This window comes from Heterodontus francisci, chromosome 17 (assembly GCF_036365525.1).
Source record: "Heterodontus francisci isolate sHetFra1 chromosome 17, sHetFra1.hap1, whole genome shotgun sequence".
Lineage (NCBI taxonomy): Eukaryota > Metazoa > Chordata > Chondrichthyes > Heterodontiformes > Heterodontidae > Heterodontus > Heterodontus francisci.
This window is the reverse complement of record NC_090387.1, coordinates 63,108,955-63,136,853: the sequence shown is the minus strand read 5'-3', so window position 1 is coordinate 63,136,853 and position 27,899 is coordinate 63,108,955. Positions and strand designations below refer to the sequence as shown.

The 27,899-nt window shown below is 45.6% G+C and overlaps 1 protein-coding gene and 1 long non-coding RNA gene across 5 annotated transcripts in view; one reads left to right on the top strand and one right to left on the bottom strand.

Annotated features, from left to right (window-relative positions):
- Window positions 1-19,847, top strand: part of LOC137378965 (uncharacterized) — a 63,048-nt gene extending 43,201 nt beyond the window's left edge. The window contains exon 3 of the long non-coding RNA XR_010976713.1: window positions 18,398-19,847. This is a non-coding gene — a long non-coding RNA (uncharacterized lncRNA). The remainder of the gene's footprint in view (window positions 1-18,397) is intronic.
- Window positions 1-27,899, bottom strand: part of ripor1 (RHO family interacting cell polarization regulator 1) — a 346,423-nt gene that overhangs the window by 8,738 nt on the left and 309,786 nt on the right. For all 4 annotated transcript variants that reach the window (XM_068049514.1, XM_068049515.1, XM_068049512.1 and 1 more), the window contains 4 exons: window positions 18,433-18,572; window positions 16,250-16,418; window positions 6,178-6,313; window positions 5,107-5,265 (listed from right to left, as the gene is read on the bottom strand). In XM_068049514.1, coding sequence (XP_067905615.1) covers window positions 5,107-5,265; window positions 6,178-6,313; window positions 16,250-16,418; window positions 18,433-18,572 — 604 coding nt within the window. The remainder of the gene's footprint in view (window positions 1-5,106; window positions 5,266-6,177; window positions 6,314-16,249; window positions 16,419-18,432; window positions 18,573-27,899) is intronic.

Here is a 27,899-nt window from a genome sequence, read left to right as displayed (position 1 = left end):
GTAGATTGTACACACTGCTGCCACTGTGCGTCAGAGGTGGAGGAAATGAATGTTTACGGTGATGGAAGGGGTGCCAATCAAGCGTGCTGCTTTGTCCTGGATGGTGCCGAGCCTCATGTGTGGTGTTGGAGCTGCATAAGAGCAGTGGTTATGCTGGAACTGTATACAGCATTAGTCAGACCACAGCTAGAGTACTGTGTACAGTTCTGGTCACCACATTACTGGAAAGATGTAATTGTCCAGGCAAGTGCAGAGTATTCCATCACTCCGGACTTCAGCCTTGTAGATGGTGGACAGGCTTTGGGGAGTCAGGAGGTGGGTTACTCACCACAGAATTCCCAGCCTCTGACTTGATCTTGAGAATTGGATCACTTCCAAAGTTGTACTGTTGCTTAAAAAGGGAGAAAGGGATGATCTGAGTAATTATCGGCCAGTTAGCTTAACTTTAGTTGTGGGTAAACTATTGGAATCAGGTCAGAGGGACAGTATAAACCTTCATTTGGAAAGGCATAGATTAATCAAGGAGGGTCAACATGGATTTGTTAAGGGAGGGTCATGTCTGACTAACTTGACTGAATTTTTTGGGGAAGTGATAAGTAGAGTTGATGAGGTCAGTGATGTGGATGTGGTCTACATGGATTTTAGCAAGGCTTTTGACAAGGCCCCACTTGGCCGCCTGGTCAAAAAAGTAGAAGTCCTTGGGATCCAAGGGAGAATGGCAAATTGGATTCAAAATTGGCTTAGTGGCAGGAAGCAAAGGGTAATAGTTGACAGGTGTTTTTGTGATTGGAAGACAGTTAGCAGTGGGGTTTCCACAGGGCCCAGTACTTGGTCCCTTGCTTTTTGTAGTTTGTATTAATGATATAGACTTATGATAAAGAAGTTTGGAAGTGATACAAAAATTAGCAAGGAGGAAAGCTTTAGACGCAGAAAAATATAGATGGTCTGGTTGGTTGGCAGAAAAGTGGAAAATGGAATTCTATCCAGAGAAGTGTGAGGTAATGCATTTTGGAAGGGGCAACAAGGAAGAGAATATACAATAAATGGGAGGATACTCAGTAGTGTTGAGGGACAGAGGGACCTTGGACTGCATGTCCTCAGATCCTTAAAGGTAGCAGGACAGATTGATAAGGTGGTCAAGAAGGCATACGGCATGGTTTCTTTTATTAGCTGAGGCATAGAATATAAGAGCAGTGGTTATGCTGGAACTGTATACAGCATTAGTCAGACCACAGCTAGAGTACTGTGTACAGTTCTGGTCACCACATTACAGGAAAGATGTAATTGTACTGGAGAAAGTGCAGAGGAGATTTAAAAGGATGTTGACAGTACTAGAAAATGTTAGCTATAATGAAAGATTTGATAGGCTGGGGTTGTTTCCCTTGAAACAGAAGAGGCTGAGGGGTGACTTAATTGAGGCGTATAAAATTATGAGGGGCAGAGAACAGGGATGACCTATTTAACTTAGCAGAGGGGTCAAAAACTGGGAGGCATAGATTTAAAGTAGTTGGTAGAAGGGGAGATGAGGAAATGGGGTGGTGGAAACCTGGAACTTTCTGCCTGAAATGGTGGTAGAGGCAGGGGGCTGGATATTACCAAGCTCTCGACGTTGGGCTCCGTGGAGGGGGGAGGGGGCCGAGAAATGGGTCCAACAGTGGTCTGCCACGGAGGCAGACGCCGCAAGGACTGGGCAAGATCCTCCCGACAGCGGCAAGGCTCCGTGGCGGCAACCCCCCTCCCCTGTAGGGCAATGGGACCTTGATTTCAATATTTAAATTGACATGCATCAATTTAAATGAACTTACCTTCAATCTTCTGGGCCTGCAGCAATCTTTGGCACAGCGGCTGGCATTCCCGCGCCTTCAATTCCCCGTTCGGGGAAAGCCGGCATGACACTGGCGGGGAGGGGCGGTGGGGAATGAGTGAATATTTTCAGTGTGGGGGGGGGGGGGGGGTCAAGTAAAAAATATAAGGGTGCAGGGGATGGTGGGAAGGGGTGAACTTTAAACCTTGTGCAGTCTACGGGGGTGGGGGGGGCGAGATCAGATTTAAAAGTAAGTGTTTTTTTTGGGAGGGGGGAAAAGGGCAACTAGTTAATGTAATTGTTATTGGGGGTGGGAAAGCGGCATTAGAAATTTATTTGAGAACTTTGGGGGTTGTAGTTCTACAAATTTTAAATCTGCCAGCAGGGCTGGCTGCCCTTCAAAAATGGCGTCAGTACCTGCGCACAGGTAGTTGATGCCATTGCTGGGGATGGACAGACCCCTCCCCCACCCCACGAGATTAGGTGGGTGAGCAGGCCGCCCTGGCTATTTAAATGAGCCGCATGCGTGAGCTCGCTGCTGAAATCGGCGGCGGGATCTTAAAATCCAGCCCAGTAACTCTCACCACATTTAAAAGTACTTGGATGACTACTTGAAGAGCCATGACCTGCAGGGCTATGAACCTAGTGTAGGAAGGTGGGATTCGGCTGGGTAGCTCTTCATCGACCGGCAGAGAGATGATGGGGCAAATGGCCTCCTTCTGTGTCTTACATTTTCTCTGATTTCTATGATGTCTAGCTCTGTTGTAGACTAATCGATAGATCGATTGCTATTAGTTGTAACTTGTGACGACCAGAATGGTACGAGATGGACTGTGGTATTTCTTACGTTCCCTTCTCAAATCCTTCCATCTACAACTAGGCTAAAACAGATTTTGAGTTACATCAAGTCTATGGCACAGAAACAAGCCATTCAGCCCAAATGGTCCATGTTGGTGTTTACGTCCACACGAGCTTCCTCCCACACCTTTTCATCTAACTCTATCAGGATGATCTCTCCATTCCTTTCTCCCTCATGTACTAATCTAGCATCCCCTCAAATTTATCTACACTATTTGCCGCAACTCCTTGTGATATCAAGTTTCACATTCTTACCACTCCCTTGGCCACCAGCCAGGATTCTGCCCGAATTCCCTATTGAATTTATTAGTGACTATTAGGAAGGGCGGTGGATGTTGTCTATATGAACTTTAGTAAAGCCTTTGACAGGGTCCCGCATGGCAGACTGGTACAAAAGGTGAAGTCACGGGATCAGAGGTGAGCTGGCAAGATGGATACAGAACTGGCTCGGTCATAGAAGACAGAGGGTATCAGTGGATGGGTGTTTTTCTGAATGGAGGGATGTGACTAGTGGTGTTCCGCAGGAATCAGTGCTGGGACCTTTGCTGTTTGTAGTATATATAAATGATTTGGAGGAAAATGTAGCTGGTCTGATTTGTAAGTTTGCGGACGACACAAAGGTTGATGGAGTTGCGGATAATGATGAAGATTGTCAGAGGATACAGCAGGATATAGATCGGTTGGAGACTTGTGCTGAGAAATGGCAGGTGGAGTTTAATCCGGACAAATGTGAGGTAATGCATTTTGGAAGGTCTAATGCAGGTGGGAGGTATACAGTAAATGGCAGAACACTTAGGAGTATTGACAGGCAGAGAGATCTAGGCGTACAGGTCCACAGGTCACTGAAAGTGGCAACGCAGGTGGATAAGGTAGTCAAGAAGGCATACAGCATGCTTGCCTTCATCGGTCGGGGCATAGAGTATAAACATTGGCAAGTCATGCTGCAGCTGTACAGAACCTTAGTTAGGCCACACTTGGAATATTGTGTGCAATTCTGGTCGCCACACTACCAGAAGGTCATGGAGGCTTTGGAGAGGGTACAGAAGAGGTTTACCAGACTGTTGCCTGGTCTGGAGGGTATTAGCTATGAGGAGAGGTTGGAAAAACTCGGATTGTTTTCACTGGAACGACTGAGGTGGAGGGGCGACATGATAGAGGTTTACAAAGTTATGAGCGGCATGGACAGAGTGGATAATCAGAAGCTTTTTCCCAGGGTGGAAGAGTCAGTTACTAGGGGACATAGGTTTAAGGTGCGAGAGGAAAAGTTTAGAGGGGATGTGCGAGGCAAGCTTTTTACACAGAGGGTGGTGAGTGCCTGGAACTTGCTGCCAGGGGAGATGGTGGAAGCAGATACGATAGCTACGTTTAAGAGACATCTTGACAAATACATGAATAGGAAGGGAATAGAAGGATATGGGCCCCGGAAGTGCAGAAGGTGTTAGTTTAGGCAGGCATCACGATCGGTGCAGGCTTGGAGGGCCGAATTGCCTGTTCCTGTGCTGTACTATTCTTTGTTTCTTATATTTATGAACTCTAGTTTTTGATTCCTCCACAAATGAAAGCATTTTCTCTACGTCTACCCTATCAAACTCTTTCATTATTATAAAGACCTTTATCAGGCCACTCCTCAGCCTTCTCTTTTCTAGTGAATAGATTCCCAGCCTGCTCAGTATATCCTCTCAGTTCTGGTATTATCCTTATGAATCTTTTTTGCACCTTTTTCGCTGCATCTGTAACCTTTTTATAATATGGAGACCAGAACTGTGTACAGTATACCAAGTGTGGTCTAACCAAGGCTCGTAACAAGTTTCACATAACTATTGCTTTTCAAATCTACCCCTCCAGAAATGAACCCCAGCGTTTGGTTGGCTTTTTTTTTTTAAATGGCCTTATCAACCTGTATTGCTACTTTTAGTGATTGCAAGTCCTTGCATCCCTTTGCTCCTCTATCCCATTTAGACTCTTATTAGCCAAGCAACCTGTGGCCTCTGTATTCTTGTGACCAAAATGAACCAAAATCTCACACTTATTTATATTGAAATTAATTTGCCAATTGCACAACCATTCCCAAATTTATTAATGCCCTCTTCTTTGTCTTAACCCTACGCCCAATTTGGAGTCATCTACAAATTTAGAAATTGTACACCGATTCCAGAGTTCAAATCATTCATATAAATGGTGAACAGTGGTCTCAGCACTGATCCTTGTGGAACACCACTTCCCACCTTTTACCAATCTGTGTAGCTGCCCTTAACCATTACTCTCCGTTTGCTGCATTTTAGCCAGCTTGCTATCCATTCTGCTACTTGTCCCGATTCCAGTATCTTATCAAAGGTCTTATCAAAAGCTTATTATAGATTTTGCTCTAAATACATCAAAAGCTTGATATTATTTGTTTCTCCAGCAAAGATATCCTCACATAAAAGTTGAACGTGGCCACTCACCTGCTTCTGCTGGGCCAGAGTAGTGCTCGTTCACTCTGCTCCCAAAACTCAAGCTCAGCTTCTGCAGAACATTGTCGACTGTGGCACTGTACAGGTTCGGGCTCTCGGTGCAGTGTGTCCAGAATGAAAAAACCGTTTTATCTTTCAGCAGTGGCATGACTGAAGGGAAGTACGTTTCAAAAAAAAAAAACAAGACAGACAACATAAACACCAACTTCAAGTTCTAAAGTTTTAAAAAACAAAACAAAAAACAACTTGTCCCTCCCATGAAGGTATGGGACAGATTTGCAGTGAAACATTCAGCTTCTGGAAAGCTAGTTTAGTTATAATGAATACTTTTGTTTCCATCCACTAGGTCCATCTCCTGTGGATATTGTACAACCACTGCTGCCATCAGTCAAGCAAAGCTCAGCATGCAAAGAACAGTTCATCTGCCCAAACTTGCCCAATTAATTTAGGGATCAGTGCGGTTACTCAAGTCATTTTGATAAGACAGACAGAAATAAATTTGCATAGCACCTTTCATGACTTCAGGACGCCCCAAAGCACTTTACAACCAACTAAACACTTTTGAAGTGTAGTCACTGTTGTAATGTAGGAAAGGTGGCAGCCAATTTGTGCACAGCAAGCTCCCACAAACAGCAGCAGGACAATGAGCAGACAATCTGTTTTAGACATGAACTGAGATATGAATATTGGCCAGGCCACCAGCGAGAACTCCCCTGCTCCTCTTCGAAACAATGCCATGGGATCTTTTATGCCCATCCAAGGGGGTAGACAGGGCCTTGGTTTAACATCTCATCCAAAAGATGGTGCTTCCGACAGTGCAGTACTGAGGGAGTTCTGCACAGTGGCAGCCTATATTTTTGTGCTCAAGTCTCTGGAGTAAGACTTGAATTCTCAACCGCCTGACTCAAAAGTGAGAATGCTATCAACTAGCAGTTATTACTACACATTTTCCTTTCTCCCTCACAACTGTGAAAGGGAATCAGATGGTGTGGACCAGGAATGGTCTCTAAAGAACCAGCATATTACTGTCGGGTGATGTTTCATTTGGGACGGTCCACTCACCCTCCTCAGCAGTGCTTATGTTCCCAGATTTGTCCTCACTAAGTCTGGAGACTACCTCCAGAACATGGGCCTCTCTCAGAAGCTTGTCCAGTGCGTAGATCTCCCGGCATCGCAGTGGTCCATAGATACCCAGTTGCTGCAACATGAAATATTGGTGTTGATATAAAGAAAGGATGCAACTACTTACATTTATATAGCTCATTCAAGGTGCTTAACAAGAAGGCATCGATAAAAATAGTTGACACCGAGCCACAGAAGGCAATATCATGGCAGATGACCAAAAGTTTGATCATAAAGGTAGGTTTTAAAGAGCACCTTAAGAAAGGAGAGAGAGTTGGAGAGGTTTAGGGACGGAAACTCCAAAGCTTGGGGCCAAGGCAGCTGAAAGCATGGCCAATAATGGAGCAATTCAAATCAGGGATGTGTAAGTGACCAGAGATCGCAAAGGCTCTTGGGGCTGGATGAGATTACAGAGATAGGGAGAGTGAGGCCATGGAGAGATTTGAAAAAGGATGAAGATTTTAAAATTAGGAATTGTCAGATGGGAAGCCAGTGTAGGTCAGTAAACACAGAGGTGTTGAATGAATGATATTTGGTGAGAGTTAAGATACAGGCAGTAGAGTTTTGGATGATTATAAGTTTATATAGGGTGGAAGATGGGAGGCTGGCTAGGACAGCATTAGAATAGACAAGTCGAGAGGTGACAAAGGCATGGATGAGGTCAAACACAACTGCAAGGTTGTCAGGAATGGGAACAGTGGACAGGGAACAGTGGTTTGTGGCAGGAACCAAGGACCGTGGCTTCAGTCTTCCCAATACTTAGTTGGAGGAAATCTCTGCTCAACTGACATTAAATGTCAGACATGCTGTGTGACCAGAGACAGTTGAAGGATACAAAGAGGTGAGTGTCATCAACATACATGTGGACCCTGATGTTTCTTTCCAATGATATCATCAAGGGGTAGCATGCAGATGGGAAATAGAAAGATTTCAGAGTTAACAGTGCAAGGGTTCAAACAGAAGCCATTGCATGTAATTCTCTGGCTCTGATTAGATAAGAACGAAATCAAGCTAGGGTGTCCCACCCAGCTGGACAACAGAGCAGAGGCTCTGGAGGAGGATAGTGGGGTCAACTGTGTTGAAGGCTGTAGATAGAACAAAGAACAGTACAGCACAGGAACAGGCCATTCGGCCCTCCAAGCCTGCGCCGATCTTGATGCCTGTCTAAACTAACACCTTCTGCACTTCCGGGGACCGTATCCCTCTATTCCCATCCATTTCATGTATTTGTCAAGATGCCTCTTAAATGTCGCTATCGTACCTGCTTCCACCACCTCCCCCGGCAGCAGGTTCCAGGCACTCACCACCCTCAGTGTAAAGAACTTGCCTCGCACATCCCCTCTAAACTTTGCCCCTCGCACCTTAAACCTATGTCCCCTAGTAACTGACTCTTCCACCCTGGGAAAAAGCTTCTGACTATCCACTCTGTCCATGCCACTCATAACTTTGTAAACCTCTATCATGTCGCCCCTCCACCTCCGTCGTTCCAGTGAAAACAATCCGAGTTTATCCAACCTCTCCTCATAGCCAATGCCCTCCAGACCAGGCAACATCCAGGTAAACCTTCTGTACCCTCTCCAAAGCCTCCACGTCCTTCTGGTAGTGTGGCGACCAGAATTGCACGCAATATTCCAAGTGTGGCCTAACTAAAGTTCTGTACAGCTGCAGCATGACTTGCCAATTTTTATACTCTATGCCCGACCGATGAAGGCAAGCATGCCGTATGCCTTCTTGACTACCTTATCCACCTGCGTTGCCACTTTCAGTAACCTGTGGACCTGTACGCCTAGATCTCTCTGCCTGTCAATACACCGAAGGGTTCTGCCATTTACTGTATACTTCCCACCTGTATTAGATTTTCTAAAATGCATTACCTCACATTTGTCCACATTAAACTCCATCTGCCATTTCTCCGCCCAAGTCTCCAACTGATCTATATCCTGCTGTATCCTCTGACAATCCTCATCACTATCCGCAACTCCACCAACCTTTGTGTCGTCCGCAAACTTACAAATCAGACCAGCTACATTTTCCTCCGAATCATTTATATATACTACAAACAGCAAAGGTCCCAGCATTGATCCCTGCGGAACACCACTAGTCACATCCCTCCATTCAGGAAAGCACCCTTCCACTGCTACCCTCTGTCTTCTATGACCGAGCCAGTTCTGTATCCATCTTGCCAGCTCACCTCTGATCCCGTGTGACTTCACCTTTTGTACCAGTCTGCCATGAGGGACCTTGTCAAAGGTCTTACTGAAGTCCATATAGACAACATCCACTGACCTTCCTTCATCAATCATCTTCGTCACTTCCTCAAAAAACTCAATCAAGTTAGTGAGACACGAGCTCCCCTTCCCAAAACCATGCTGCCTCTCGCTAATAAGTTCATTTGTTTCCAAACGGGAGTAAATCCTGTCCCGAAGAATCCCATCTAACAATTTCCCTACCACTGACGTAAGGCTCACCGGCCTATAATTTCCTGGATTATCCTTGCTACCCTTCTTAAACAAAGGAACATCATTGGCTATTCTCCAGTCCACTGGGACCTCACCTGCAGCCAATGAGGATACAAAGATTTCTGTCAAGGCCCCAGCAATTTCCTCCCTTGCCTCCCTCAGTATTCCAGGGTAGATCCCATCAGGCCCTGGGGACTTATCTACCTTAATGCTTTGCAAGACACCCAACACCTCCTCCTTTTTGATAACGACATGACCCAGATTATCTACACTCCCTTCCCTCGACTCATCATCCACCAAGTCGTTTCTCTTTGGTGAATACTGATGCAAAGTACTCATTTAGTACCTCGCCCATTTTCTCTGGCTCCACGCATAGATTCCCTCCTCTGTCCTTGAGTGGGCCAACCCTTTCCCTGGTTACCCTCTTGCTCTTTATATATGTATAAAAAGCCTTGGGATTCTCCTTAATCCTGTTTGCCAATGACTTTTCATGACCCCTTTTAGCCCTCCTGACTCCTTGCTTAAGTTTCTTCCTACTTTCTTTATATTCAAGGGATTCGTCTGTTCCTAGCCTTCTAGCCCCTACGAATGTTCCTTTTTCTTTTTGACTCGGCTCACAATATCCCTCGTTATCCAAGGTTCCCGAAGCTTGCCAAACTTATCCTTCTTCCTCACAGGAACATGCCGATTCTAATCAACTGACGTTTGAAAGACTCTCACATGTCAGATGTTGATTTACCCTCAAACAGCCGCCCCCGATCTAAATTTGTCAGTTCCTGCCCAATATTGTTATAATTAGCCTTCCCCCAATTTAACACCTTCACCCGGGGACTACTCTTATCGTTATCCACAAGTACCTTAAAACTTATGGAATTATGGCCACTGTTCCCGAAATGCTCCTCTACTGAAACTTCCACCACCTGGCCGGGCTCATTCCCCAATACCAGGTCCAGAATGGCCCCATCCCTAGTTGGACTATCTACATATTGTTTCAAGAAGCTCTCCTGGATGCTCCTTACAAATTCTGCCCCATTCAAGCCCCTAGCACTAAGTGAGTCCCAGTCAATATAGGGGAAGTTAAAATCACCCACCACTACAACCCTGTTACCTTTACATCTTTCCAAAATCTGTCTACATATCTGCTCCTCTACCTCCCGCTGGCTGTTGGGAGGCCTGTAGTAAACCCCCAGCATCGTGACTGCACCCTTCCTATTCCTGAGCTCCACCATATTGCCTCGCTGCACGACCTCTCCAAGGCGTCCTCCCGCAGTACAGCTGTGATATTCTCCTTAACCAGTAATGCAACTCCCCCACCCCTTTTACATCCCCCTCTATCCTGCCTGAAGCTTCTAAATCCTGGAACATTTAGCTGCCAATCCTGTCCTTCCCTCAACCAAGTCTCTGTAACAGCAACAACATCATAGTTCCAAGTACTAATCCAAGCTCTACGTTCATCTGCCTTACCTGTTATACTTCTCGCATTGAAACAAATGCACTTCAGACCACCAGTCCCGCTGTGCTCAGCAACATCTCCCTGCTTGCTCTTCCTCTTAGTTTTACTGGCCTTATTTACTAGTTCCCCCTCAGTTATTTCACCTGCTGTCCTACTGCTCTGGTTCCCACCCCCCACCCGGCCACACTAGTTTAAACCCTCCCAAGTGACGCTAGCAAACCTCGCAGCCAGGATATTTGTGCCCCTCCAGTTTAGATGCAACCCATCCTTTTTGTACAGGTCCCATCTGTCCCGGAAGAGATCCCAATGATCCAGATATCCGAAACCCTCCCTCCTACACCAGCTGTTCAGCCACGTGTTTAGCTGCACTATCTTCCTATTTCTAGCCTCACTGGCACGTGGTACAGGGAGTAATCCCAAGATTACAATCCTAGAGGTCCTGTCTTTTAACTTACTACCTAACCCCCTAAACTCCCCCTGCAGGACCTTGTCACTCTTCCTGCCTATGTCGTTGGTACCGATGTGCACCACAACCTCTGACTATTCACCCTCCCCCTTCAGAATGCCCCCTGTCCGTTCAGAGACATCCTTGACCCTGGCACCAAGGAGGCAACATACCATCCTGGAGTCTCTTTCACGTCCACAGAAGCGCCTATCTGTGCCCCTGACTAAAGAGTCCCCTATAACTATTGCTCTTCTGTGCTTTGTCCCTCCCTGCTGAACAACAGTGCCAGCCGTGGTGCCACTGCTCTGGCTACTGCTGTTTTCCCCTGATAGGCCATCCCCCCCAACAGTATCCAAAACGGTATACTTGTTAGAGAGGGGGATAGCCACAGAGGATTCCTGCACTGACTGCCTGCCCCTTCTAGCGGTCACCCATCTATCTGCCTGCACCTTGGGTGTAACCACTACTCTAAAACTCCTGTCTATGATGCTTTCTGCCACCTGCATGCTCCTAAGTACATCCAGTTGCTGCTCCAACCAATCTACGCGGTCTGTGAGGAGCTGCAACTGGGTACACTTCCTGCAGATGTAGTCGTCCGGAACGCTGGAAGCATCACGGACCTCCCACATCTCACAGGTGAAGCACTTTACCCCTCTAACTCACATTTCTAGCACTAATTAATAAATTAATTTAAAATACTTATTAAATCCTTACTAAATTATGTTACAATTAACTATATAGTCCCTAGTGCTAGATTTCTGCTATAAATATTAAATGCTAACTAAATACAGTAATCTCCTCCCTCCGGTTTAGTTACTCTACTTATTAATTAATAGGCCGAGAAGGATGAGAAGGGATAGTTTATCATGGTTACTGTCACATAGGATGTCATTTATGACATTAACAAGGGCCATTTCAGTACTGTGACTGGACCAAAAACCTGATTGGAGGGATTCAAACATGAAATTATGGGAAAGGTGGGCATGGATTTGGCAAGCAACATGTTCAAGGACTTTGGACAGGAAAGGAAGTTTGGAAATGGGACAGTAGATGGCAGGAACACAGGGGTCAAAAGTAGGTTTTTTGAGGAAAGGAATGAAGACAGCAGACTTAAAGTTTTTTTTGGGGGGGGTGGGGGGAGAAGAGAATCAGCAGCTGAGGAGACAATTGTTAATAACTTTGGCTAAACACGGAGCCTAGGAAGAGCAATTGGATGGTCAACAGTTTGGTCAGAATAGGATCAAGTCAGCAGAGAAGGGAGTCACATGGACAAGATGAGATTGGCAAGACCTTTGCAGGAGATGGGATAGAATCTGGAGAAAGATATCAGTTCAGGGCAAGGGCAGCAGGGAACATTTTGGTTAAGTTTGTCCCAAAGGGCTACGGGAAGGAAGTGAAGCAGCAGAGGCTCCTGAACAGATGGTCTCAATCTTTGTGACAAAGAAATCCATGACTTTGTCACACATTGTTGGAAATGAGAGTGGAGGAGGCATTACAACACTGATTCCTCCCCAGCACACAGCCTCTGACTGACTAGGTACACGTCATGACCAGCTTTATGCTGCACTCCCCTTTGACTGAACCACCATGTTTAAATAAAAGATCAGAATGAACGTTTTACATAACTTTGATTAAGTGAAGCCCAAAGACAGATGTGCATTTATGTCACATCTTTCACAACCCTCAGGACATGCCAAAGCACGTTACAGTCAATGAAGTCCTTTGGGAGTTTAGCCACTGTTGTTAAGTAGCAAACACAGCAGCCAATTTGCACATAGCAAGCTCCCACAAACAGCAATGAGATGGTCTATTTTATTAATTCAGATTGAGGGATATGTACAGGCCAAGACACTGGGAGAACTCCCTCGTTCTTCTTCAAAATAGAGACATGGGATCTTTTACATCCACCCAAGAGTACAGACAGGTTCTAGTTTTAATGTCTCGTCTGAAAAAGGGCACATCTGATGATGCAACACTCCCTTCGTACTGCACTGGAGTTTCAGCCTGGATTATGTGCTGAAGTCTCTGGAGTGGATCTTGAACCCACAAACTTGTGACTCAGTGACAGGAGTGCTATCACAGAGGAAAGGCAGACACGCAAAGTAGAGCAGGGGATTGGGACTAAAAACCAGTAGATATCAAGACGACAAATTTTACTCCAATTTAATCCCCATTAAAACATGATTAGTGAAGTTTTAATCATGGGCCAGACCCAGCTAGAGCAGAGCAGCTCATTATAGATTTCTTTTTGCACCCTTCAGCTGAAAAACCTTTTGCAGTGGAAATGTGAGCTGATGATGGCACAGTGAGGGCAGCAGGGACCTTCGTGATTCATGGGCAAAAACCAATGAGATTTAAGGATCAAGAATGAACAGAGGAAGGACAGAGAAGGAGGGTGAATTAGTGTTAGATCAGGTAAAGAAAGGAAAATATAGAGAGCACGAAGGAAAGACTGGATTAAGAGAAAGGCAGAAAAAAAAAAGGGACCCAAAGAAAAAGGGAAAAAAATTTAAAATTTAAAAACAATTTTAACAACGGACTACAGGAATGAGAATTATTCCCATTCCAGGCCAGAGAGGTTGATTGCCATTGCATTAACAATTATCATGTCCTTGAAAAGGCACTTACACTTCTTAATGATCAAAGATAACTTTGTGGTATGTTTAATGGGCAGTTAATATGTAAATCCAACAAGTTCTTAAAAATAACGGGGAGGCAAAGGGCGAGATGCCATTTATGGGAAGCGAATGGTAGACTCGTGTAAATTGACCTGAATGTTCTGGAGATTCACAATGTACGACGTACCTTGTAATTGCCTGAGCTTGCTGGTGGCTTTGCGTGTTATTACGGTGTCCATCGTTAATACACTATTACTTTTCAAGTAAGAATCAGTCTCATATTTCACTTGGATTTCCTTAATTCAGATCACCCCATTTTGCTCATCCATTCCAAAGAAAAACTGTTTTGATTATAGATCAGTCAAACAATCTACACACCGAAATGAAAATTAATTTTTTTTGATCCATTTCATTTTCTGCAGCAGCAGGTTACTCTCCGCAGATGGTGGTATTGCAATGACTTGTGAAATTGATTGTGTGCCAGTGCCATCTGCTGACAGAAGACAGTACTACAGAACAGTTTCAAAAGGTTAAATAAAGTCAACTCCAAATTGGAGAATGCATTCAGATTCACTTGTTCAGCCCTGGCCGCCTTTTACTAATCAGTTGGGGCTAACAATGAACAAAAATGGTATACGTAATAAACAATGCTGTGGAAATGCAATTTAATATTGTACAATGAAGAGGTTTGCTGTTGGATAACAAAGAAAGATGGATCACTTGTTTACAAATTGCAGCCAGAGTGAATACAGACTCCGCACAGCAGTTGCTGCACTCTCCTCCCTCCAGTCAGAGTGAATATGGACTCCGCACAGCAGTTGCTGCACTCTCCTCCCTCCAGAGTGAATACAGACTCCGCACAGCAGTTGCTGCACTCTCCTCCCTCCAGTCAGAGTGAATACGGACTCCGCACAGCAGGTGCTGCACTCTCCTCCCTCCAGTCAGAGTGAATACGGACTCCGCACAGCAGTTGCTGCACTCTCCTCCCTCCAGTCAGAGTGAATACAGACTCCACACAGCAGATGCTGCACTCTCTTCCCTCCAGTCAGAGTGAATACAGACTCCGCACAGTAGTTGCTGCACTCTCCTCCCTCCAGTCAGAGTGAATACAGACTCCGCACAGCAGTTGCTGCACTCTCCTCCCTCCAGTCAGAGTGAATACGGACTCCGCACAGCAGTTGCTGCACTCTCCTCCCTCCAGTCAGAGTGAATACGGACTCCACACAGCAGATGCTGCACTCTCTTCCCTCCAGTCAGAGTGAATACAGACTCCACACAGCAGATGCTGCACTCTCTTCCCTCCAGTCAGAGTGAATACAGACTCCGCACAGTAGTTGCTGCACTCTCCTCCCTCCAGTCAGAGTGAATACAGACTCCGCACAGCAGTTGCTGCACTCTCCTCCCTCCAGTCAGAGTGAATACGGACTCCGCACAGCAGTTGCTGCACTCTCCTCCCTCCAGTCAGAGTGAATACGGACTCCGCACAGCAGTTGCTGCACTCTCCTCCCTCCAGTCAGAGTGAATACAGACTCCGCACAGCAGTTGCTGCACTCTCCTCCCTCCAGTCAGAGTGAATACAGACTCCGCACAGCAGTTGCTGCACTCTCCTCCCTCCAGTCAGAGTGAATACGGACTCCACACAGCAGTTGCTGCACTCTCCTCCCTCCAGTCAGAGTGAATACGGACTCCGCACAGCAGGCTCTGCACTCTCCTCCCTCCAGTCAGAGTGAATACGGACTCCGCACAGCAGTTGCTGCACTCTCTTCCCTCCAGTCAGAGTGAATACAGACTCCGCACAGCAGTTGCTGCACTCTCCTCCCTCCAGTCAGAGTGAATACGGACTCCACACAGCAGGTGCTGCACTCTCCTCCCTCCAGTCAGAGTGAATACAGACTCCGCACAGTAGTTGCTGCACTCTCTTCCCTCCAGTCAGAGTGAATACAGACTCCGCACAGCAGTTGCTGCACTCTCTTCCCTCCAGTCAGAGTGAATACAGACTCCGCACAGCAGGCTCTGCACTCTCCTCCCTCCAGTCAGAGTGAATACGGACTCCGCACAGCAGTTGCTGCACTCTCCTCCCTCCAGTCAGAGTGAATACAGACTCCGCAGAGTAGTTGCTGCACTCTCTTCTCTCCAGTCAGAGTGAATATGGACTCGACACAGCAGGCTCTGCACTCTCCTCCCTTCTGGAAGGCAATCGATAAACTTCTACTCAATTAGGCACCAGTGTTCAAGATGTCAGTTCCGGATGGCTACCAATTTAATGGTTCAAAACTGCATTATCTTATGTGAACTTCCACAGGAGAAAAAAAAAATACATCCTGGTCTCCTTTGACTTGTAAATAATTGTTGAACAAAGTACAATTTAGCCCCAGTCCACCTGGAAAGCATTAATTTGCTCTACTTATTTAGTTTAGTTTAGAGATACAGCACTGAAACAGACTCTTCGGCCCACCGAGTCTGTGCCGACAATCAACCACCCATTTATATACTAATCCTACACTAATTCCATATTCCTACCACATCCCCACCTATCCTAGGGGTAATTTATAATGGCCAATTTACCTATCAACCCGTAAGTCTTTGGCATGTGGGAGGAAACCGGAGCACCCGGAGGAAACCCACGCAGACACAGGGAGAACTTGCAAACTCCACACAGGCAGTACCCAGAATTGAACCCGGGTCGCTGGAGCTGTGAGGCTGCGGTGCTAACCACTGCGCCACTGTGCTGCATGTCAGAAAAATAGAACAGCCACTGACTTTATATAGAAGCAGCAACAGGGTGATCTCGTGGATCTCTAACAGGCATCTATCCCTTTTTGCCAACCCTCCCCCAGTGCACCACAGACAGGAATAAACTCCTGTAACTGTGCTTTAAGAACATATTTACAGACCCTCCTACCTCACAAATTTAGCCTATGCCGTTTATCAGTATAAATGAGCGAAGAGCTACTTGATACAGAATTTTATGAGATATGGCCACAGTATGGGTACCTAACCACACTGCAGATAATGAGAGAATATGACTGATGTTTACCAATAGAAGCCTGCTGCAGTTATTCAAGTGCACAATCAGAACCTGGTCCAAGTGTTCATTCCCTGTCGTCATTGGAACTGGACTCCCTTCGGAGCCGCTGCCAACTCCGGTATCCTCCGTTAATGCTTCGCTGGGCCCGGCAGCAAGTCCACGTGCACTACTGCTGTGCCTGTCGGCAGAAACAGAAAAAGTCACTGCAATAGCTCGAGACAGTTTCACTTACGCATTCAGAAGATACACAAACAGATCTTTCCAAGGCTGTGAAATCTTCAAACCTTCATAACAAGCAACAACTAGCATTTGTATATTTTTAGTTTATTTGTTCTTGGGATGTGAGCATTGCTGACAAGGCCAGCATTTATTGCCCATCGCTAATGGTCCTTGAGAAAGTGGTGGTGAGCTGCTTCTTGAACCAATGCTGTCCATGTGGAGTAAGTACACCCACAGTGCTTTTTCTTTCTGTAGCGGTTTGATATAACCGAGTGGCTTGCTAGTCCATTTTTGAGGGGAGTTAAGAGTCAACCACATTGCTGTGGATCTGGAGTCATATGTAGGCCAGACCGGATAAAGGTGGCAGATTTCCTCTCCTGAAGGAGGTTCATGAAGCTGATGGGTTTTTACGACAACCCGGGCAGTTTCATGATCATTGTTAATATGACTAGCTTTTTTCCAGATTTATTACTTGAATTTTAAATTCCACCAGCTGCCGTGGTGGGATTTGAATTCATGTCTCTGGAGCATTAGTCCAGGCCTCTGGATTTCTAGACCACTGTGCAACTGTCCCAACCTTTAATGTAGACAAATATCCCACGGTTACTTCACAGGAGCGCAAGATGACAAGATTTGATATTGTGTCACATAAGGAGCCATTACAACAGGTGACTAAAAGCTTGGTCAAAGAGGTAGGTTTTAAGGAGCATCTTAAAAGAAGGAAAGATAGGTAGAGAAGTTTCGGGAGGGAATTCCAGAGATTAGGGTCTAGACAGCTGAAGGCACAGCCACTAGTGGTGGAGCAATTCAAATTGGGGATGCTCAAGATGCCAGAGTTCGAGAAATGCAGAGTTCTGAAGAATGTTGTAGGGCTTGGAATAGGTTAGAGATCTAGGGGGCCGGGGGTGTGGGGGAATGGTGCGAGGCCTCACTATACAGAAAAGGACAAATGGCTCCATATGTTGTGTAACAGCCCAAGGTTTGGGGATCCACAAGCCATTCCTCCATGAGTCTACTTCCTGATCTTAACATCCACAAAACACTACTCCCATCACACAATATAAATAGTCGATGTTAAATGGCTAATCAATGATGCCCAGTTAGAGGATAGTTAAAGATTTCAGAATGACAGACAGTATGGGAAATGGGCAGAAGCACGGCAGATGGAGTTCAATGCAGAGAAGTGTCAAGTGATGCGCTTTGGGAGGACCAATATGGAAACTATAAATGGCACGATTTTGAAAAGTGTAGATGAGCAGAGAGACCTTGGTGTCCATATCCACAAATCCTTAAAAGGTAGTAGGGCAAGTTGGTAAGATAGTTTAAAAAAAGCATATATGTTACCTGGGTTTACAGAACAACAGAATCGAAAAGCAAAGAGATCGTGCTAGAACTTTATAAATCACTGATTAGACCTCAGCTGGATTATTGTGGACAATTCTGGCCACCACACTTCAGGAAAGATGTAAATATTTACCAGGATGTTACCAGGGATGAGGGACTTCAGTTATGAGGAGAGGCTGGAAAAGTTAAGACCGCTCTCCTTGGAACAGAGATGGTTAAGTAAGAGTTGACCAAATAAGAGGTTTTCAAGATGATGAGAGGTTTTGATAGAGAGGCTATTTCCTCTGGCGAGTGAGTCAATAAGCAGAGGTCTCGGATTTATAATCATTGGCTTAAGATTTAGAGGGGAGAGGAGGAGAAATGTTTTCACACAGCATTATTGGGAACACTCGACCTGAAAAGGTGGTGGAAGCGGATTCCATAAATAACTTTAAAAGGGAGCTGGTCAGATACTTGATGAGGAACTTACAGGGTTACAGACAAAAATCAAGGATGTGGGACAAAGCATGACTGCGTTTTCAAAGAGCCAGCACAGGGATGATGGGCTCAATGGCCTCTTTCTATGCTGTAAATTTCTATGATTCTAATTCACAGGACTTTGCACGAAGACTGCAAGAAGTGAGTCATACCTTCCAATCTTCTCTGCCTCTTCTTCCGAGAATTCCGAGTCCTCCATATCGGATGTGTTGAGGAAGTCGAAGCTCTCCAGTGCATGTTCTACAGTCAGGCTGATGCTCGATGCTCTGCTCCTGTTCACACCCTGCCTCTGCTGCAAAAAGACAACACTCTACATTCAGCAAATAAACTTTTACCACCATCTCCTGTAGTGTCGAACATAACCTGCAGTTCAATTTCTTGCTCCAATCAATGCTGCATCCTTTGTGAGATATCCTGAAGGGGACTTAGTAGTTGGCAGGAAAAAAGACAGAGGAGCAAGGGGAGAGCCAACTGTGCAACAGCCCCGACAAACAAATTTCTCTGCAGCACCTGTGGAAGAGCCTGTCACTCCAGAATTGGCCTTTATAGCCACTCCAGGCGCTGCCTCACAAACCACTGACCACCTCCAGGCGCGTATCCATTGTCTCTCGAGATAAGGAGGCCCAAAAGAACTTTAAATGGAAGTTAAACTGCCACCAAAAGCCCGCGCGGCGCAACTATTCCACTGTCATTTTAATGGAAGCCATTTCATTAAACAACCTGGCTCCAGGAAAGTGGCAGGCTCCATCTAACCTTCCCCTTGACCTTCCTTATGGACACAATTCAGAGCCAGCTGCAAGTCCTGGGGCGAGGAATTCTGGTTAAGATCATGCTATTTATTGGGACAGAATAGGATTGAAATTCAGGACAATTAAGGATCAATTCGGTGTCTGCCCTTCACTCGCTACTACACGAATTGGGCTGCGACAGAATGGCCTTTTTAAAAAAAATGGGTGAATGAAGATCTTTAACATGAACCCGAGAGATCAGGTCAGCTTATGACTGAGTTGCCATGCTCTGTATTCATGGTCACTGTACATGGTCAGTGCTACAGCTGATAAAGATGCTCCAATCCTCCCAATATACACATCCACATAACATCAGTGAAGACTGCAGCCGCCTCTTATTTCCCCACAGTCAAGATGCTGACAGTAGGTGGCGCATTAAGATTAGGCTCAGTCAATGTGGTGTTGATCGCTGCAAATCTGCTTTTAAAACTGAACTTTTGTTTTCCTACTATTAACAATTGTGGAAACCTTTCCGACTTCCTGGATAAAATATACTCGGTCAAAGAAAGGCTTTTTAAACTTGAAAAATATTCCAAAAGACACAAGGAAAATGTAGGACATAACAATGGATGGATCAAAATAAAAACTCGGATACTACGGGATAGTTATATAGACTGGTTACACACAGGGTGGGTGACAGTGGATTGCAAACCAGTAATTCAAACAGACATCAAAAACAGTTGGAGAGCTTGGTGGTCAGCTACCTCCTGAATCCCAAAGCTTCTTTATCGCCTGCTCCCTGCCAAATACCCATCAATTAAAAACACCCAGATTCCATTATTGATGGGGCAATTTCTCTTGATACTAAATAATGTACTTCAGAATAAAGTAGGATATCAATTGGATATCGGGCCCTGTGGCAGGACTCCAAAAGGTACTCAATTACTGCAGAGAAAGAGCTATCCTCATTGAATCACAGGGTTCATGCAGAACAAATACTTTACAACAGCAATCTGCAACCCACCATTAGACTCATTTTACAGGATGTATGGTGTTTCAGATAGATGTGTTGATTGTGTTGATGGCCAGTTTGTGGGCAGCAGTCAGGGTCGATTAATTACTGGCAGTACCAACACAAACTGATCAGCAATTGTCATGAAACTGCAGCAGCTTCTTCGAGGAATTTGATAGGCAGTAATCAGGAAGTGCTACATCCAAAAATCACTGCCAATATAAAAGCAACCTCACACATGGACACTCCCCACCTCTCTCTACTATTCTTGCTCAATACATAGCTTGTGTGGGTTTGGTCACCATGTGGTTTCAGTGCTGGACCAGTAGTTCAGAGTTTTGGGGTCTTCATAATACCTGAACTGGAGGGTAACCAAAATCTAGTTTAGAATAAGGGATCACCCCAGTCACAAATTACCTTACATAACATGCTAAGAAGCTCAAGCGATATGAACAGGCATTGGTTTGAAAACTATTCTAGGCCCAAATCAAGGTCACGCAAATAAAAATACTCTCAAACTTTCAAACCGATTTGTATCCTGTTCCCAAATCAGCCGCTGGAGCTTGCTCTCATCCCCCCACCACAGGCCCAATTACACATCTGGCTGGCCCCATTATTTTTTCAGCGTGCCGCAAGTAACATTTCTGCCTCAGTCACTAAAGGGCAAATCCCCATAAACGACACACACACTCATGCAGTTGCTGGCAATCAGGTACTGAAGTGTTCAGCAGCTTTCGTTGCATTTTAGTACTGAATTCCACATGGGCAGCCTGGGTTTGAAGTGGACACTTCAACATTCCTCTCAACTGGCACCAAAAGGCAATGACTTCTGCCCATTATTTGACTAAGCTGCTGCTGTAACAGGAACACCTTGCAGTAACATGGCCCATCATGATGGGCAGAAGACAAATGAAAAGTCCCTTATGGCATCCTCCCACTTTGTCCGGGTACAGAAAGCAGACAACCACTTTCTAACAGAGCAGCCAGGCAAGGACGAGAAAGCTCCAATCCCACTGCTTCACATGTACAACACACGCAATCCAACTAACCAGTACTGCGGTAGATTTCAGCATTCCTGTGCCCACCCTACAGGGTATCTGAGTCATCAGAACAGGCCAGAAGGGATGAAAAGAAATTTAAAGAATAATGGAATGATTGCTGGAATTCCTTAGTAATCTTGGTTACACTCCAGCATCTGAAGTTTCAGTTGCATCTCTGCTGCTTACAATTCCAGGACATCATTCAGTCTTAAAGTTCATACCCACTCACTTGACCCAAAGCTCAAGGACTGCAATTTCTCAGAGGCCATTACATCCCGAGTATCCTTTATTGCTTCTGTAACCTCTGCAGCATCTTAATTAACCACTGTCCCAATTCCTCCCACTGCTTCAATTAAAACTTACTGCACAGACCACAACAGACCTATGGAATCTCTCTCTTCTACCCAGAGACAACACAACCAGTACAATGGCTGGGTATGCAGTCATATTAAGCCAACACTGCTCAATCCTCTCATGAGAGAGCAGAGAGACTATTTCCCAAGCTTCCTTGTTCTGTTTGAGGTGGGTGCACAAAACGTAAACCAAACTAGTTGCCTCTACAAGGGAGGGAAATGAATTGGAAATCTTGGAACTTCACTTGTCGCAATAGTTACCTGATCACCTTCAGAGCTCATGAATAATGGAGAGGAGAAGATAAAGGCGCGGGGGGGGGAGGGAGGAGTCACAAAAGCGCGGGGGTAGAGGGGGCGGCAAAGGCGGGGGGGGACGGAGGGGGTTGGGGAAGGGGAAAAAGAGAAAAAGAATCAGCAATGGAGCTTTAATACCAATAACAGAAATATTTGTACTCCTTTACTGCCATGTAGCCTGACTGTGTTTCGGCCAACAGCCTACACATATCATGCACTAGGATAGGTACGTACCCCAAGGTCCGAGCAACAGCAAACTCCTAGTGAAGGTTTGGTGGGTTCAACCACCACTGAACTGGGTATTTGTGCACCAAAGCATGGTGGCCAAGCTACGACCAGTTACTGGTGGTAACCATCATATGACCCATTTCTGGCCCCACTTCACCTGTGACATGTTCCTCTCCCCAAGGGCTGCTCCATGTGCTCTCTATTCATGGACCGGCCAGGAGAGCTGGCATGTTAAGTGACCTGGAATGCAGTGCCTTTCCCTCTTGATCTCCAGTGTAAGGTTTCAGGGGAATGCCATTAGGAGGCAGCTTCTTTGCATCGAAGCAGAAGGCTCTATTTATACACAGCTTGAGATGAGTGGCCAAGGCTGTGTTTTTAATGTTCTCCTTGTGCCTGGTCCCTACTTGGCAGCTGTTCGCCAGAGATATGATTCAAATCAGGAGCTCACACAGCCTGTCAGGGTCAGTGGAGAATCTTTTTGCTTATTCTTTCATGGGATGTGGGCATCGCTGACAAGGCCAGCATTTGTCCCCAAGTGCCGTTGAACTGAGTGGCTTACTGGATAGCTAAGTGTCTGGGTCTGGAATCACATGTCGGCTAGACCAGGTAAGGACAGCAGATTTCATTCCCTAAAGGACATTAGTGAACCAGATGGGTTTTTACGACAAATGACGATAGCTTCATGGTACCATTATTGAGATTCAATTCCAGATTTTTTATTAATTAATTGAATTTAAATTCCACCAGCTGCCATGGTAGGATTTGAACCAGTGTCCCCAGGGGATTAGCCTCTGAATTAATAGTCCCGTGTCATTACCACTGCACCACGATCTACCATTCATCCTCCCATCGCACTATGCACAGTGCACTATGCTGTAGCGTTCCTGGGAATACCCCCAACAGCCAGATGCTGGCTGAAACTGCGCCTCAGGACAATACCTAAACACAGGGAGGCACAGTGGTGCAGTGGTTAGCACTGCAGCCTCACAGCTCCAGCGACCTGGGTTCTGTTCTGGGTACTGCCTGTGCGGAGTTTACAAGTTCTCCGTGACCGCGTGGGTTTCCGCCGGGTGCTCCGGTTTTCTCCCACAGCCAAAGACTTGCAGGTTGATAGGTAAATTGGCCATTGCAAATTGCCCCCAGTGTAGGTAGGTGGTAGGAGAATTGAGGGAAGGTGGGGATGATGTAGGGAATATGGGATTATTGTAGGATTAGTATAAATAGGTGGTTGATGGTCAGCACAGACCCGGTGGGCTGAAGGGCCTGTTTCAGTGCTGTATCTCTCTATGACTCTATCAATGTGTAACTGTCAGGGAAACAAACTATCCTTCACCACTTATGCAAAGATCAATAACATCCGCATCTTTTGAGCACCTACAGCAGATTGAGGGCTAATGAGGAGTGCTGCTTCCTTATTGCAGTTAAACATTTTCTAAAGAAGGAGATTGTAGAAGCCCCATAAAATGTTATGGCTACCTTGATTGCACTCAAGAGATGCTACATGTAGACTAATCCAGTCAAAGCCTCACGGTTCACAAAGTTGCCATTCATTTTCAAACCGCACAATAGTTTAACATCCTCAGAGGATGGTTATCAGCTGATCTCAGCACACAGTCTGGCTGATACTCACCCAGCAGGATATACAAATATAATCACATCTTAATGTTCTCCCCAAATATTTCCAGAATGATTCAGATCAACTTGGCCGATGAGTCAGCCACTCCAGATAGACAAGTCACACAGAGAAAGGACCCAGGTCCGAGCTTGGGGTCATATTGAAATTGCTGAAATAATTCAGCTGGTCAGTGTAAGGGCATTACAACTGGTCTCAGCCCTCCTGGGCAAAGAATGGGCCAGCGTGGGGGGGGGGGGCTTTTAAATAATAGCTTTTGAAGGAAGTACCCAAGAGCACTTGGCACCTCCTTCGCCAAGTAGTCTACCTATTGGTGGTAGAGAGGGGGAGCAGGGGAGAAAAGATTTGAGCTAATAGATCAGTCTAAAGGCCTCTAATCTTGTTTGTATGTAAAAAAACTGATCTGTGCACTTAACTGCCAACACAGCTTTTGGGACTACTTAGGTTCATCATCTTTCTCTTTAAATTCATCTGACATTACTTCCTGGATGAAGAAGTCACAGCAAGCAAACTGTTTCTGGGTATCTGTCAACACCAAAATGTAAATGATGCCAAGGTGATTCAACTTCTCAATTATCTTTCTCGCAGGGAAGACAGGCGAGAAGTGGTGTTAATTGTCTAATATGTTCTGTTAATGGATAGTTGAAGGTAATCGGGTGAAGAGGTGTTGGGTGTTGATTATATACACATCTGAATACAATTAACTAAAGAGCAGCCAGCACTGACTGGGTGTGGTGAGGTGTGGCGAAGTAAGCTCTGTGGCAAGCAATAAACAGTCTCCATCAAAGCATCCTAGTCTCAGTCTCCTCACAAACAGACCTGGGAGTTTCTCTAAGAAGGGGGAAGGACGGGGATGGGGAGCAAAGGGAGAAGGAGGAAAACAGAAGAAACATAACTGTTCTCCACTTGGCTCCTGTCCATGACCACCTTCAGCTTTGCATGCTGAGAAATGTTGGGCACAAACTCTTATTCTGCCATTCAGTGCCCAGTGTGTTTATGGACTTGTGCCTTTCCATTGAAATGGTGAAATGTGAAATCCAGATTGGAACAGTGCGTTGTTCAATAATCAAATGCAGTTGAGTTTAACCAACCATCCATCCCTGGGAGTATTTTCTCAAAATATTATTCCAACCACATACTAACAGGCTCGCTTCCCAATTCACAGCTTTCAAACATTCTGTTAAAAGCAAAAACAAATTCCAGAATAACTTCAACAGGAGTTGGCAAAGTCGTCAGTGTACACAGCAAACAAAGTACTGCTGACCATGATGAGCCAAAGCCTCTGGAGTCGTTTTGCCTGGTACTTTCAGGAACATGGCCAACTCTTCCTTCATTATGTTGCAGCAGTGGTTGCTGGCTCGAAGTGAACTATAATGGGCTCTGCATAAGGAGGGTGAGCTGCCCTGGCTAGGATTTAATGAACGGACAGCTACCAGCTGCACGACAGATGCTAAAGGACAAGCAGGGTTTCATTAACATCCTCAGTCTTAAAACATAGCAACCCCACCCCGTCCAGCATATCAGCAGGTGAAGAATGGCAGCAAGGTTCATCTTTACTGACATTTCTCCCCCCACTCCCCACCCCCCCCCCCCCCCCCCCCACACCACCTTGGGAGGTTTTTCTATGTCTATGACTGCCAACTGTTGCATTCCTGGCCGGCCACTCATCTTCCACCCTTCATAAACTTGAGCTCATCCAAAACTCTGCTGCCCGTATCCTCCCTCACACAAAATCCCATTCAACCATCACCCCTGTGCTTGCTGACCTACATTAAGCTCCTGGTCAAGCAACACCTCAATTTTAAAATTCTCCTTGGCTTTAAATTCCCCTATGGCCTCACCCCTCCCCTACTTCTGTAACCTTCTTCAGCTCTATAACTCTCCCAAGAGATCTGCGCTCCTCCAATTCTGGCCACTCGCACATCCCTGATTTTAATTGTTGCACTGCCGGCAGTCATGCCTTCAACTGACTAGGCCCTGGGCTCTGGAATTCCCTCCCCAAAGCTCTGTCTTTTTACCTCTTGCCCCTTCAAGCTTTTGGTCATCTGTCCTAATGTCTCATGTGCCATGGTGCCAAATTTTATTCGAAAACACTCCTGAAGTGCTTTGGGGCATTTTATGTTAAAGGCACTATACAAATGCAAGATGTTGTTCCACAAAGTTTCAAATAAGGCGACAAATTAAATTATTCATACAAATACAGCTGTATTTAAAACTGGACACACTTTCATTTAGTGGCCTCAGAGAAAAAAGGCACAAGTCAGTAGTGTGATGGAATACTCTCCATTTGTCTGGATGGGTGCAGCTCCAACAACATTCAAGAAGCTCGACAACATCCAGGACAAAGCAGCCCCCTTGACTGACACCCCATCCACCACCTTCAACATTCACTCCCTCTACCACCGACGCACAGCAGCAGCAGTACCATCTACAAGATGCACTGCAGCAACTCACCAAGGCTCCTTGGACAGCATCTTCCATACCCATGACCTCTACCACCTAGAAGGACAAGGGCTGCAGATGCATGGGAACATCACCACCTGCAAGTTCCCCTCCAAGCCACACACATTCTGACTTGGAACTACATTGTCGTTCCTTCACTGTCACTGGGTCAAAATCCTGGAACTCCTTTCCCAACAACACTATTGGTGTACCTACACCTTAAGGACTGCAGCGGTTCAAGAAGGCAAATCACCACCATCTTCTGAGGGGCAATTAGGGATGGGAAATAAATTCTGGCCTGGCCAGTGATGCCCACATTCCCCGAATGAATAAAAAAGCAATCTGGTCATTTAACCTTGCTGTGCAGTAACAAACCTCCAGCTATGTAGACAATAAACAATGTGTACATGACAGGAACTTCATGACCATTCCTACACAGGTGAAATGATGTCAAGAAATCATGCCAGAGAGAGAGGTGGGACAAGGAGGGTAGAAGACAAGTAGTTATACAGGATGTCTTACCCTAGCCTGTCTAATAGTTTGCAAGCTGGAAAGAAATGTAGAAGCAATTCATTCACTCTACAGCACAGAGACACAGGAAAAGTCCAATATTAGGTGCCTAACTAATGTGCCAAAATAGTCCAACAGTCAGGTAAACAGACCAATTCCTTTCTGTTTTTCAGGCACACTTAAAGTGGGAGTGGTGGAACCACATAAAATAGGGATTTAAAAGTAATTTCTGTAATGTTTTAAAATTCTGAAAATAAATTTCATTTCCAGCCAGTTGTACACCTATTTTCTACCCATCTCCCCCACAATTATTAGATCTTTATTTCACTACCCAGCAAACCCAAACTTCCTTTAATTCCCTCCTCATTTACACTGCCCTTGACTAAAGTAGGTGTATTAACAAGTAATTTACAATAACTGCTCCAGACTCCCAATGGAACTGTGCCCTATTTATATTGAACAGTAGATTATCAACCCTAGAATATAAGTACTGCACAGGTGCAGAACTTCCAACTGAACTTCTGGAGGTGCAGCTCCCTTAAGGTCATAGTTTGACTTCCTCACAGCTCTCCAGACCAGTGAGCAAAAGACTGCTTTGAAAGCCTGAATGAGCAGGCCTAGCAACAAATGGGAAGGGTGCTGGCCACCACCTTAGATGGATCTCTTCAACTGGGGTGGCTCGTCTTTGTTTATTTTGCCATGCTTCAGGTGGAGTCAAGCTAATGTCAGTATTATGGTAAAGCCAAGGGGCATAAGATAGTCAGTCAGGTGACCGGCTCACAGACCTCTGCTCTTGCTCTGTAATTGGGCAGAGGTGCATAAAAGTAATGTGCAGATTCAACTCTCTGTGGGGAGGATGTTGCCTCTGCCCGCAGCCTCACGGCAGATTCACAGGCTGAAATCAAGGACTCAGTAAGTGGGGAACCAGCCTGGGAATCTCAGAATAAGACTGCACGTACCCCACCAAACAGCCAGAACATACCTGCCACCCATAAGAACACAAGTGTTCTGCCAAGTCCATGTTTTAACCATCAAAAAAGCAGTTTTGTTACAAATGTGTTTTTCCATTGATCAAAGAATACTGGTAACCTGGTGCTATTCGCAACTCCTCTGATAATGAATCAGCACATCCCAGCCTACAAACAGGACCTGAATAACATGCAGATTTCAGCTGACATGTGGCAGTTGACATGCACACCACACAAGTATCCAGTAATGACCTTCATGAACAAGGGAACATTCATTTCCCCTTGAGCTTCATTGCAGCACAATCACCATCATCATCCTGGGGTCATAATCGGCTAGAAGTTTAAGTGGACCTTTCATATAAGCACCATGGCTACAAGAGCTGGGCAGAGGTTACATACTCTGCAATGAGT